A 13966-nucleotide genomic window follows, 5' to 3' on the forward strand; every position below is an offset into this window, starting at 1 on the left:
ACGCGCTGTGCCCCGGGTGCCGCGCGGTCGCCTGACGGCGTGTCCTTGGTCCGTGACGTCATCCAGGCGTCACCTGCTGACAGGTGCCGCCGTGGGCTGTGCGTGACATCACCAGGTGCCACAGGTCACGTGGCACCGCGGGTGCTGGCTGCGGTCCCGCGCTGTGCCCGGCAGGACGCGCTGCCCACGTGGTGAGCATGGCAGAGTGACGTCACGTGTGGCGTCGCTGCGTGACGTCATCGCGCCACGCTGCCGGTGGCGTGTCCCACGAGGACACGGGACGGGGTGCAGGTACAGCGTGTCCTGCAGGGGCTACGGGGGTGTCCCGGGGGTGCTGTGACGTGGGTGGGTGTCCCAGGAGTGACATTGTATGGATGGGTGCCACATGGAGGGTGGGTGTCCCGTGGCACAGCCACGTGGCCCCTGGGTGCCCCTGAATGTCATCCCACCCCATCCCATCCCATCCCCATCCCCATCCCACCCCATCCCATCCCCATCCCATCCCCATCCCATCCCCATCCCATCCCCATCCCACCCCATCCCATCCCCATCCCACCCCATCCCACCCCATCCCACCCCATCCCACCCCATCCCATCCCCATCCCATCCCCTCCCACCCCATCCCATCCCCATCCCATCCCATCCCATCCCATCCCATCCCCATCCCATCCCATCCCATCCCATCCCATCCCATCCCATCCCATCCCCATCCCATCCCATCCCCTCCCACCCCATCCCCATCCCCATCCCATCCCATCCCCATCCCATCCCCATCCCATCCCCATCCCATCCCCATCCCATCCCATCCCATCCCATCCCCATCCCCATCCCCATCCCATCCCATCCCATCCCATCCCATCCCATCCCATCCCATCCCACTGTGACCCCCTCCCTCCCCTGTGTCAGCGCCCACCCCCATAGGTGCCCACGTCACCTGGGAGGTGCCTGGCGCACCGAGTGACACCACAGGACACAGATTTGGGGACATTTAATGACCTCGCGGGTCCCAAAGCAGCGAAGCGCACGGCGCAGCGGGGTCCCCACCCGGGGGGGGTCCCCACCGCCAGCCCCCCCACTCCCCTCCCGCAGCCTGCGGTGCCCGAGGTGGGGCTTGGGATGGGACAGAATCCATCTCCCCGGAGCTGCACCTCGGAGGGAGGGGACAGAAACGGGGTTGGGGACACCCCTTGCCCTCCCTGGGGGGCTCAAGCAGCAGCGATGGGGGCGAAGCGTCGTGGAGGGGGGGCAGGTTGGTGCCGTGCCACCATTAGCACCAAGAGGGGGGACGGGGGGTGACCCCATCCTGCTCCCCAGGGTGGCACGGGGGTGGCCTGGGTGACACCCCTGGCTCTGTCACGGCTCTGGGGGGGCCCGGCGGGGGGGGGTGACGATGCGGTAGGGGGGCTGGCCACTGCCACGCTTGCCACGGGGCAGCCCGGGGGTTGCCGTGTCGCGAGCGCCGCTGCCCGAGCCGGACTCTGGCTCTGCGGGAAGAACGGAAAGGGGTGTCAGGGAATGGGATGTCACCCCTCCCTCCCTTCAAAAAATCCCCAGATCAGCGCTGGGGGCTGTGGGTGGGGGTGTCCGGCCCCACAGAAATGGGGGTCGTGCTCCTCCCCCCCCCACCCCCGTGGCTCTGGGTGTCTCCAGGGATTGGGGACACCCACCCGAGGACCCCCCCGGCTGGCACCCCTGCCTGGCACCCCCGGTTGGACCCCTGTGGAAAAGCACAGCTGGAATGGGGAGGGGGGATGAGGGTGGGGGGCACCCGCGGTCCCCAGCTTGGCACCCTGGCACGGGGCGGGTGGGCACCGGGGCATCCCTTGGGACAACGGGAGCTCCGGGAGCTGCTCCAGTCCGAGAGGGTCTCCATGGGCTCCCCTGAGCCTGGGGGCTCCGTGAGTCTCCCTTGGCTTGAGAGGGTCTCCATGGGCTCCCTTCTCCAGGGATTTCCTTGAGCCCTGGGGAGCTCCAGGGTTTCCCTTGGCCCAAGAGCGTCTCTGTGGTTGCCCCTCTCAATCCAAGAGGAGCTCCATGATCTCCCTTGGTTCCAGAGGGGCTCCAGAGTTTCCCTTGGCCCTGGGGGGCCTCCATGGGTCCCCTTGATCCAAGAGGGGTTTCCATGGTTTCCTTTGGAGTGACAGGGGCTCTGTGGTCTCCCTTGAACCTTAAAGAGCTCCAGGGTTCCCCTTGGTCTGAGAGGATCTCCATGGGCTCCCTTGCACTGAGAGGGTCTCTCCATGGGCTCCCTTAAACCTTGGGAAGCTCCAGGGAGGCTCCCTCAGTCCCAGAGGGTCTCTCCATGGTCTCCCTTGGTTTTGGGAAAGGCTCCGTGGTGCTTCTTGAGCCTTCAGGGAGTTCAGGGTTTCCCTTGCTTCAGGAGGACCTCCATGGGTGTTTCTCAATCCAAGAGGGGATCCGTGGTCTCCCTCAGCCCTGGAAGGCTCCCTTGGATTGAGAGAAGCTCCATGGTCTCCCTTGAACCTTGGGGAGCTCCAGAGTTTCCTTTGGCCCACAGGGATCTCCATGGTTGCCTCTGTCAGTCCAAGATTCTCCTTGGTCACCTCTCTCAATCCAAGAGGTTCTCCATGGTTCCCAGTCTCAATCCAAGAGGATCTCCAAGATCACCTCCCTCAATCCAAGAGGTTCTTCATGGTTCCCAGTCTCAATCCAAGAGGTTCTCCATGATCACCTCCCTCAATCCAAGAGGTTCTCCATGGTTCCCTGTCTCAATCCAAGAGGATCTCCATGATCACCTCCCTCAATCCAAGAGGATCTCCATGGTTGCCTGTCTCAATCCAAGAGGTTCTCCATGGTTCCCTGTCTAATCCAAGAGGTTCTCCATGGTTGTCCCTCTCAATCCAAGCAGGTCTCCAAGCTCTCCCGTGGGCCTGGAGCTCTCCAGTGTCCCATTCCCGGCGGCTCCAGCCCCCCGTGCTCCACGCCCGCTCCCGGGGGTGCTGTGGCGCTCCGGGCTCATGCGGGGTGGGGTGGGCTGGGGCGGGGGTGGTTACCTGGCCAGATGATGGCTTCCAGCAAGGTGACCCTTCTAGCCAGGACCTCCAGCCGGGCCTGCTGCCGCAGGAGGGTTTGGAAGCTACTGGCCTGGGGGAGAGGGAGAGAGCAGAGCAGAGCAGAGCAGAGCGGGTTGGCCCCGCGGCAGGCACGGGATGGGGACACGGGATGGGGACAGGGGATGGGGACACGGCAGGGGTGGCACAGCACGGCAGGGGTGGCACAGCATGGCGGGGGGGCACGACAGGGGTGCGGCCCCAGCGGGATGGGGGTGCCGGGGCACGAGGAGGGGGTGCCAGGTCTCCCAGGAGGGGTCGTCCCGGTCTCAGAGGGGTGCCGGGGGCTCCCCCACCCCTGCGGGTCCATGGGGACAGGAGGGTCCCTTGTGCTGGCCCTGTGGCAGGCGCTGCTGGCTTGATGTCCCTGACAGTGCCCTGATGGGGACATTGATGTCCCCAACCTGGGGGTGCTCCCTCTGCCACCCCCCAGCACGCTGAGCCCCCCGACACGTCCTGTGTCCACAACCTGTCCAGGGGGACACTGATGTCCCCAGCTGGGGGTGCTCCCTCTGCCACCCCTGGCACACTGAGCTCTCCAGAACATGGGGGGACATGTCCCCAACCTGCCCAGAGGGCCACCGAGACTGTCACAGGTGTCCCTGCCCGAGGTGGGCAGTGCCTGGGGGGGCTCTGGGATGCCCAGTTGGGGGTGAGGGTGGGGGGGTCCTGGTGGCCTTTCCTTTTAGTGGTCCCCAGTGCTGGCCATGATGTCGCCATGTGGGTGATGCCATCATGCATGGCTGATGTCATGATGGCCAAGGGCCACTGTGATGTCATGGGGGCCTGGTGTCCTCCCGGCAGGGATGGGGGTCCCTGTCCCCCTGTGGCAAAGAGGAGGGGCTGCCAAGGGTCCCCTCCCTGCAACTCCATGACATCAGCAAGCTGAGGGCCACCATGACGTCACGGGGACCTGGTGACCTGCTGGCAGGGGTGGGGGTCACCCCCGGGGTCCCCGTCCCCCTACTCACCGTAGAGCCCAATCATTGTTTCCAAGATTAAAACCCTCTCCGCTAAAATCTTCAGCGCCTCGCGGAGCTGGTGCAAACCCTCCCCCTGGGGAAGAGAGGGACGGGGTGAGGGGGGCTGCACCCCAAATGGCCCCAGACCACCCCCATGGGGGGAGCAGGGAGGGGACACGGGGACCCCCCAACTCCTGGCACCCCCTGACTCACCACGACACCAGGGGAAGGAGTGGGGGCACCCCCGGGAGGGTCCGAGCCCACCCTGTGCCCCCTGTGCTGGGTGGGGGGCTGGCACTGTGCCCCCATCACCCTGCTCAGGTGACATTGGCACAGCCTGGGACCCCCAGTGCCACCGTTGGGCTGCTGGGGATGAGATGTGGCACTGGGCAGAGCTGGGGACCCCCATGCCACCACTGGGGACCCAGGGACAAGCTGTGGGGCACTGGGAACAAGTGGGGACCCTGAGGACATCATTGGGGTCCCAGGGACGAGATGCAGAGGACAGCAGGGAGGGGGCCGGGGTCCCCCCACGCCCATCACGTCCCCAACCCAACCCCTGTCAGTACCGTGTCCCCCTCCTGTCCCCGGTGTCGCCGGTGCCACTCACCCAAGTGCCCCTGTCGCCCGGCTCGCCCCGGGGGCCCGGCTCGCCCTGAAACACAGAGAGGAGAGGGCCTGGCAGCGGGGGGCACGGGGGGCTGCGGCCGGGGGGGACCCCACCCCACCCACGTACCTGCGCCCCGTCCTGCCCGCGGCTGCCCGGGTGGCCCTGGGGACCCTGCGGGGGGACAGAGCCCGTCAGCACCCGGGGGCACGGCCAGACCCCCACCACGGGAGATGCTGGCAGAGCCCCCTGAGACCCCACACCAGACCCCCCAAAGCCTCCGTGACCACACACCAGATCCCCCCATCTCACCCCCAAACCCAGCCCCAGCCATCCCAAATCCTGCCCGCAGCCCTGAACCCCATCCCCCAAACACCCCCATGGCCCCCAGCCCCATGCTGGGGGTGGCTTTGGAGCGGGGGGCACAATCCTGGGGACGCTGCCAACATCCACGCCCCATGGCGGGGTCCCAGCTGCCTGTCCCCACCGAGGGACCCTGGGGCCAGCGGCTTGGGGCCACCCAGCACGGCAGGAAAGGGGTGTCTGGAGCAGAGGTGGCCCCGCCGAGCCCCCCCACGCTGTCACCCCACCCCGGCACGGCCACCGCAGAGGACACCAGTGGCTGCCCAGGTGGCCTTGGGGACCCTGCGGTGGGGACAAAGCCTGTCAGCAGCCGGGGGACACAGCCAACCCCCCCGGCTCATGTCACACTGCGGGGCTGGGGGGACTCACCCTGTCCCCCTTCTCCCCGGGGGGCCCGGCAGCTCCGGGCACTCCTGCTCTGCCCTGTGCGAGGACAAAGTTGGGGCCATCAGCCTTGGGGGGACAGCGGGGTTCAGCCCTCCCCGTGCCCCCCCACCCCAGCACTTACATCGGGTCCTGGGGGGCCAGGGGGACCAATGGGACCTGGGGGGCCGGGGGGACCTGCAAGGAGAGGGGACACAGCTCAGCCCCACATGGGGACACCTGAAAGTGTTGGGGGGTGACAAAGGAAGGGGGGACGCTCTCACCCATCGGCCCCACGGGTCCGGGGGGTCCCATGGGACCCACGATGCTCCTGGTGGCTTCGGTGAAGGTATTGGAGAGGAGGGGGTCCCCTGGGGGGAGAATGGTGGGGGGTGTTTGGGGCCAGGCCCCTCGTGGCTCCCAGCATCACCTGGGGACACGGGGGGACCCCATTCCCATCCCCTGCTCTCCCCCCCGTCTCGTCCCTGTCACCCCAATGTTGGCAGGGGGTCCCCAGCTCTTCCAAGTGCCCCCCACCTCATCCCTGCAATCCTGGTGGTGTCAGGGGTGCCCAGCTGTGCCCAGTGCCCCACACTTCATGTCTGAACCCCAATATGGCAGGGGGGTCCCCAGTGCTGCCTAGCACCCCACACCTCAACCCTGGGACCCCAGTGACAGCAGGGAGGTCCCCAGTGCTAATCAGCACCCCACACTTCATCCTTGGGACCCCAATGACAACCAGGAGGTCTCCACACCACCTCCAGCCCTGGTGATGCTCAGCCCCCCCAACCTGGCTCTGCCCCAGTCCAGCCCCCAACCCAGCCCCGTTTTTGGGGTCACACTGGGAGGGGATGCCCCACCCCAGCCCCCCTTACTGGGCTCAGCCAGCCGGGGAATCGCTGGCCCCACAGGGGCAGGGGGGCCCGGTGGGCCAGGGGGCCCGGGTAACCCCTTCTCTCCGGGGAGCCCCCTGGCTCCATCCCGGCCGGGTGGTCCTGGGGGGCCGGGGGGACCTGCAGGGAGGAAGAGGAGGGTGAAGATCAGGGGGTGCCCAAAGCTGTGCAGCGCTGGAGCCCTTCCAAGCCCCCCAAACTGCTGCATGGCCCCCCTCCCCACCCAGGATCTGCCCACCAGGAAAGGGGGGGCTCGGCTGCGCCAGGCACCGGGCTGGGGTCCCCCACACTGTCTCCCTCTTACCTGGTGGCCCCACTGGACCCTTCACTCCAGGAATTCCCGATGGTCCCCGTCCCCCTGCATCACCCTTGGAGCCGGGGGGTCCCCTCCAGCCGGGCGTCCCTGCGGCAGAGCAGCGCCCTGAGGGGGGGACCCCGGGGACAGCCCCTGGGGGTGCCCCCCACCCACACCCGGTCCCCACCATCAGCCACGCCCTCCCCAGAGCTGGCCTGTGCCCGCGGGTGGCTCAGTGTCACCACTGCGGACAGCTGCGGTGGGACAGCATCGCATTTCCCCTAAAGTGAGGGGTCCTGCACCCTCCCAAATATTGACAACACCCGGCTGCGTTCCCAGCCCTGTGGGTGCTGCTGGTGTCGCTGTCACCCTGCCTTACCGTCATCCCCGGGGCTCCCGCGGGCGGCCGGGGACCCCCAGAGCTGCCCGGCCTCGGGCCCCCTGCCCGGGGTGCTGCCTTTGGGTGCTGCTGGGGTGGGGGGCTCGGCCACCGCCAGCCGGGCCACCTGGCAAAGACACAGGAGGGATGGGTGACAGCAGGGGGCAAAGGGTGACCCTCCCTCAGGGGGTGCAGGGGGAGGTGGCCGGACCCCAAATTGGGACTTGCCTGTGCCTCGAGGGTGGCGAGCCGGGCTGTCAGCTCCCCGACACGGCTGCAGTTCAGGCACCCTGTGGGGGAAATTGGGGGGCACAGGCTGTGGGGTGGGGGGCACCCAGCCCTCTGTGCCCACCCCAGCGGGTTTGGGGAGGGACCCACCTGAGAAGGCCGTGGCGTGCAGGAGGGGCCGGCGTGGGGCTGAGCTGGGGCGCCCGGTGTCCCGCAGGGTGAGGAAGGTGGGAGCCTCTGCCGAGGAAAGGGGGGTCAGCCCGGGGGTACCTTCCTGCTGTACCTCCCTCCAAAACACTGCGGGGTGCAGGGCCCCATCCTCAGAGCCTCAGACCCGCAGTCCCACCCATAACCCTGAGGTAGGATCCCCCAAACCCACCCACGGTCTTGAACCAGACCCCCGAAACCCTCCGTGACCACACACCAGACTCCCCCAACCCACAACCCTCCAAACCCACCCACGGTCCTAAACCAGACCCCACAAATCTCCCCATGATCACCCCCCAATCTCACCCCCAAACCCAGCCCCGGTCACCCCAATCCAGCCCTGAACCCCACCCTCCAAACACCCCCATGGCCCCCAGCCCCATGCTGGGGGTGGCTTTGGAGCGGGGGGCACAATCCTGGGGACGCTGCCAACATCCACGCCCCATGGCAGGGTCCCAGCTGCCTGTCCCCACCGAGGGACCCTGGGGCCAGCGGCTTGGGGCCACCCAGCACGGCAGGAAAGGGGTGTCTGGAGCAGAGGTGGCCCCCCGAGCCCCCCCACGCTGTCACCCCACCCCGGCACGGCCACCGCCGTGCTGCAGGGGACAGCCCTAAGTGGGGCCAGATGTGGGGCAGGCGGCCAAGCGTGAAGGGAGGAGGAGGAGGAGAAAGAGGAGGAGAAGGAGGAGGAGGAGGAGGAGGAGAAAGAGGAGGAGAAGCAGGAGGAGGAGACGCCCTGCCCCCCCCAGAGCTGCTCCCACCCACTGCCTCCGCACCCCCCGTGTCACCCGCTGTCCTGCAGGCCCTCAGTGCCACCCCAGGGTGTCCCCACCCCTGGGTGCCACCCGCTGCCTCACAGCCCCGGATCTCACGGAGCTGGGACCCACAGCAGGGTCCTGGGGAAGAGGGAGGAGGAGGACGAGGAGGAGGAGGACGAGGAGGAGGAGGGGGATGTGGTGACAACTGGGACAAAGACCCCCCTGTCAGGAGCTGGCAGCGCCCATCCCCCTCCGCACAGCACAGCCTTGCACCCATTCAGCCACTGCCCACCCGGACCCGGCCACTCGTGGGTGGGGGCCACACCCCCCTTGTGGGCACTGCCACGCCGAGGAATGTCCATCTGTCCGTCCACCCATGCCCCATCCATCGGCTTTTTCAGCTCCCCACCCTGGGCACATCCCGATGGCCACCCACCCCTGTCCATCCACTGCCCCGCCCACTGGGATGTCCCCGTCCAGCCACACACAGGCACACTCCCGCACCCACCCAGGAAGATCTATCCAGCCACCTGTCCACTCATCCATCCGTCCATGGGCACAGCCAGCCATGGGAGCATCCACCCACTCGCCCACCCATGGGAGCATCCATCCATCATCCCTCTATCATCCCTCCATCCATCCATCCATCCATCCATCATCCATCCATCCATCCATCCATCCATCCATCCATCCATCCATCCATCATCCATCCCTCCATCATCCCTCCATCATCCATCCATCCATCCCACATCCATCCATCATCCATCATCCATCCATCCATCATCCATCATCCATCCATCCATCCCTCCATCATCCCTCCATCATCCCTCCATCCATCATCCATCCATCCATCCATCCATCCATCCATCCATCCATCCATCCATCCCACATCCATCCATCATCCCTCCATCCATCATCCATCCATCCATCCATCCATCCATCCATCCATCCATCCATCCCACATCCATCCATCATCCATCCATCCATCATTCATCATCCATCATCCATCCATCCATCCCACATCCATCATCCATCCATCCATCCATCCCACATCCATCCCACATCCATCCATCATCCATCCCACATCCATCCATCATCCATCATCCATCCATCCATCCATCCATCCCTCCATCATCCATCCATCCTCCATCCATCCATCCATCCATCCATCCATCCATCCATCCATCCATCCATCCCTCCATCCATCATCCATCCATCCCTCCATCCATCCATCCATCCATCCATCCCTCCATCCATCCCTCCATCCCTCATCCATCCATCCGTCCATCCCACCCATAGGTCCCTCTCCTCACCCACGCCCACCAGTGGCAGCAAAGGCCACGTCCCACAGCCCCTGAGTGCCACCTCCCCACCGAGGCCGTGCAGAGGACCCCCATCCCTGCCGGCTCCCACCTTCCTCGCAGTTGGCTCCGGTGTGTCCGGGGCAGCACCGCCATTCCAGCGCCGTCAGTGTCCTGTAGGCCACCCTGTAGAGGGGCCTGACCACGGCGCGGTAGCTGCGGCACAGAGGGGCAGCGCTCAGGCCCATCCTGGGGGGCATCCCGGCTGTCCCTGCTCCCAGGGGACTCCGGTGGCCCCGCTTACCTGCCCCCGCTGCAGGCCAGGGGCCAGCGGCAGCCCTGGAAGACCCTCTGGAGGAAGGTCCCATTCTGGACGTGGCACGACACCGTCCGTGTCACCGTGTAGGAGCACCAGTTGCTGCAAGGGAAACCACCGATGTCTCCAGCCCTTCCTCGGGGACACCATGGAGGCGCTGCTGCCACCCAAATTGACACCCTGGGAGATGCCCATCCCCAGTTTTTGGGGTGCCCTGCTCTAACACACGGAGGGAGCTGGGGCCCCACATTCCTGCTGCATTCCCGGCATGGCGCTGGCGCCGGCCAGCTTGGAGCGGGGCCCGGAGCCCCCCCGCACCCCCAGCCCACCCCACACAAAGGCTCCTTTCTTCTGCCCCACATGCCAGGCTCTGCCCACCCCCGCCCTGGGCACCCCAGCCTCAGTTTCCCCCTGCAGAGGGGGACACAGCAGTGCCATGACGCCGAGTGTGCCCATCCCCGCGGCAGGAAGGACTCGCCGTACCCTCGGCAGCTCCAAACTCAAAGGCTGCACAATTTGGGTCAAAAATGAGCTTTTCGGGACCGCTGCAGTGCTGCAAGGAGGGAGGCGGTGGCAGCAGGGACGAGCGGGCGCCGCGGGGGGACAATTGTCTGGGAGGTGCCGGAGGGATGGGGGAGAGCGGGGTGGCACAGGGCTTTCCGGCTGGGCAGCGTCCCAGGCGGGCACCGTGCCAGGCCTATGGAAGCGCCAAGCCCGCCGGAGCTGTCGCCACGCTCCCGCTGCCACCCCGCCATGCCAAGGGGGTCCCGGGTGCCATCGTCCCCCTTGGAGGGGCACCCGGCTCCTGGGCGGTGCCAGCTCCAGCTGTGGTAATGCCTGTTGGGATGGGATGGAGACGGGTCCCGGCTCGTTTCCCAGGGGGAATGCCCTCCCAGGAGCAGGACAGGAGCTGGCGGGCTTTGGCATGTGAGCGCCTGTGTGGCCTGGCGTGACCCCGGCCCACCCGGCACCGCACTGGCACCGAGGGGGTCCGGGCTCTGGGGCCAGGGCTTGTGCCCACCCGGGGTAAATCCCACACCACGCTTGGCACCGAATCCCACCCCCATTCCCAAAAGCAGCCGCTTGGCTTTGTGCCCCCGACTTGGGCACGTGGGATCGCAGCGATGCGCCAGGGAGGGATGGGTGGGATGCGGTGGGGGCTCCTGGGTGCTGGGTGCTGGCCTGGGGGGTCCCGGGGGGACACGACAGGGTGGTGCCAAGGCGCCGGGAGCTTCCTGGGCTTGGCCGGGAGGGGAAGGGGAAATGAGGCGGCTTCTGCCCGTCGCCTCACCGAGCCGAGCGGAACCGGGAGGTCCCGGCAATCCGGTGCCGGAGACACGGCCAGAGCCAAGGGCTTCCTGTAAACAACCCCCCCTCCCGCCGCCATCCCCCCGCCGCTGCGGCGGGACAGGGACTGCAGCCCCCCACAGCACCCACAGAGCCCCGGGCTGGGCCACCTCCAAGGGACGGGCAGGACCCTGCGGGTGGGGCCCCTGGGGCTGGGGACTTTCACTCTTCACCAACTCCAGCATTCCCAGTATGCCCAGCATTCCCAGTAGTCCCACCATGCCAAGGCAGCCCCAGTATCCCAATACGCCCAGGCAGTCCCAGGCATGTTCCAGTAGTGCCCGTAGCCTCAGTAAGCCCAGGCAGCCCCAGGATCCCAAAATGCCCAGGCAGCCTCAGCGTGTCCCAGTATGCCCGGGCAGCAGCTCCAGTAGCCCCAGCACCCTGCTAATCCTGGCAGCTCTGATAGCCCCAGTGAGTCCTGCTAGACCCAGTAACCCCCCAGTAATCCCCCAGTAAGTCCTGCTGGCCCCAGCAGCTCCCAGCCCCAGTAAGTCCAGCTAGCTCCAGTATCTCCCAGTACCCCCAGCAGCCCCGGCAGCATGGCCCACGCAGCCCCTCCCTGGAGAGTCCAGTGGCCAGTGCCCCCACTCCATGGTGGCCCCACGCCTGGTACAGAGCCCCCCAGTACCCACAGACCCCCGTGCCTGATGCCCCCTATACCCGATGCGCCCATGCCGGGCACCCTGGACCCCTGGTACCCACAGACCCCCGGAGCCCCCCAGGTGCCCACATCCCTACGTCCCTGGTGTCCCCCCGTGCCCGGAGCTCCCCTGATGCCCCCGGTGCCAAGTACTCGGAGTCCGCAGTACCCGCAGCTGCCGGTGCCTGGTGCCCCTCGGCAGCCGGTCCCCCCCAGCAGGCGCTGCCCCCGTGCCCGGTGCCCGCATCCCCGTGTCCCCGGCGCCGGTACCTGCGGGCGGCGGGCGGCAGCAGGGCCGGGCTCCAGGCGGCGGCGGGCAGCGGCAGCAGCAGGCAGAGGGACAGGCAGAGCCCCAGGGCTGCGGGCAGGGCTGCGGGCAGGGCCGGGCGGCGGCAGCACCCCCGGCCCCCGGCCATGCCGCTCCGTGGGGCTCGGCGCTGCCCGGCCACCGGCACCGGCACCGAGCGGGCGGCGGGGGAGGGGAGGAGGAAGGAGGAGGGATGGAGGAGGGATGGAGGAGGAGGAGGAGGGATGGAGGAGGGATGGAGGAGGGACCCCCCGCCTGCCCCCCCGCCTGCTCCCCCTCCTTCCGCCCCGCCGGCACGGGGGTCCCGCTGGCGGGGCGGACTCGGGGGCGAGGGGCAATTTGGGACGTCGGGGGGACAAACCGGCCCGGGGTGGGCAGGAACGGGGGACCCGGGGATGGCTCAGCGCGGGGAGGGGGCGCGATGTGCGGCTGGGCCCGGCCTGTGGGAGCGACTGGGGACCGGTGTGAGAGTGGGGACACACGCGTGTGCGGGACCGTGGGTGCGCACCCCTGTGCGTGTGGACTTACACACGCGTGTGCACACAAAATTCACGTCCGTCCGTTGTTCTACACGCTTTTACACAGGCAGAATCCACGTTTGTGTCCATGGATTCACACACGTGGCACACAAAATTCCCATTTGCCCATTGTTTTACACGCTTTGACACACGCGGAATCCACACGTGTGTGTGTGTGTGTGTGTGTGTGTGTGTGTGTGTGTCCCTGGATTCGCACCCGCGCGTGCACACAGGATCCACGTTTGTGCCCATGGATTCGCTCGCGCGTGTGCACACCCAGGTGTGTTTGTGCCTGCGTGCGCCTGCGTGTGTGTGCACGGCCCGGGCGTGTGTTCACCCAGCCACCCACTCACCCTCCTGTCTGTCTGTCCGTCCGTCTGTCTGTCTGTCTCCCGCTGCTCTTCCAGCTGCCTCTGCCATGTGTGTGTGCGTGTGTGTGGTCCCCGTGTCGGGGTGTGCAAGCACGCTCTGTGTGTGTGTGTGTGTGCATGGGTGTGCGCGGGTGGTCCCCGCTGGGAGGCCCCACAGTCAGTCTGTCTGTCTGTCTGTCTGTCTGTAGCACCCCGGGACCCCCCACCTTGTGGACCCCCTCCTGTGTCCCCAGCACACAACCCCCCTCGGTGGGGACACAGGAGGAGCTGGCGCTGGAGCGCTCCCCCCAGGGACCCGCACCCATGGGGGTGTTTGGGGTCACCCCCACCCCTCCCAGGCCCCCGCGGTGTCCTTGGGGTGGGGCCCACGTGCTGATCACCCTCGTGGGTGCCGAAGGTCACCCGCGCTCCTGCTCAGACTAAACACGGCTGCGGCGGCGCCCGGGGTCCGGGGGGGCCCGGGGGTGGGGACAGCGGGGTTCTTGCCCCGGGTGATGCGCATGTGTGTCCTCCCCAGAGGGAGGGCCAGCCTTGGCTGCACAGGATCTTGTCCCCAAGGCCCTAAATGACGCCCACCCGGCCCTGGGGTCCCCCATCATGTCCACCCCCTGTCTGATGGCTTGAGCCCCTTCAGGTCCCTGTGCCGTGGCCCTGTGCCACCTCTGTGTTCCCATCACAGCTCCATGTCCCTTTATCAAGTCCCAGCTCCATGTCCCTGCTCTGGCTCCAGGTGCCCATGCCGTGTCCCTGCCCTTGGTTTATGTCCCCATGGCACGACCCAGCTCTGTCCCCATGCTGTGTCCCCCCGCCAGCACCAGGTGCTTATGCCATGTCCCATTTCCAGATCTCTGTCCTGTCTCCATGTCCCCATCCCATCTCCATGTCCCCATGCCGCATCCCTGCCCCGTGCCCGGCCGTGGGGTGCCAGCCCAGCATAAGACCCGAGCACAGCTCATTGCACCGATGGCAGCGGATGGCCCCTGCCCGTGCGGGCTGGCAGGGAGCCAGTCCCCCATCGTGGGGACAGGAATGGGGCC

General features: G+C 67.2%; 1 protein-coding gene across 1 annotated transcript; it reads right to left on the minus strand.

Annotated features, from left to right (window-relative positions):
• Positions 1-1353: 1353 nt before the first annotated feature.
• On the minus strand, positions 1354-12149 carry EMID1 (EMI domain containing 1; the record flags this gene model as incomplete). Its single annotated transcript, XM_082293438.1, has 15 exons — positions 1354-1484; positions 3015-3105; positions 4644-4688; positions 4770-4814; positions 5373-5426; positions 5512-5564; positions 5651-5737; positions 6242-6379; positions 6564-6707; positions 6934-7060; positions 7162-7223; positions 7312-7398; positions 9540-9643; positions 9732-9845; positions 12004-12149. The coding sequence occupies 15 exons, from the start codon at positions 12147-12149 to the stop codon at positions 1354-1356; spliced, it is 1428 nt and encodes a 475-aa protein (XP_082149564.1).
• Positions 12150-13966: the final 1817 nt, after the last annotated feature.

This window comes from Coloeus monedula (genome assembly GCF_965178545.1).
Source record: "Coloeus monedula genome assembly, chromosome: 18".
Taxonomy (NCBI): Eukaryota; Metazoa; Chordata; class Aves; order Passeriformes; family Corvidae; genus Coloeus; species Coloeus monedula.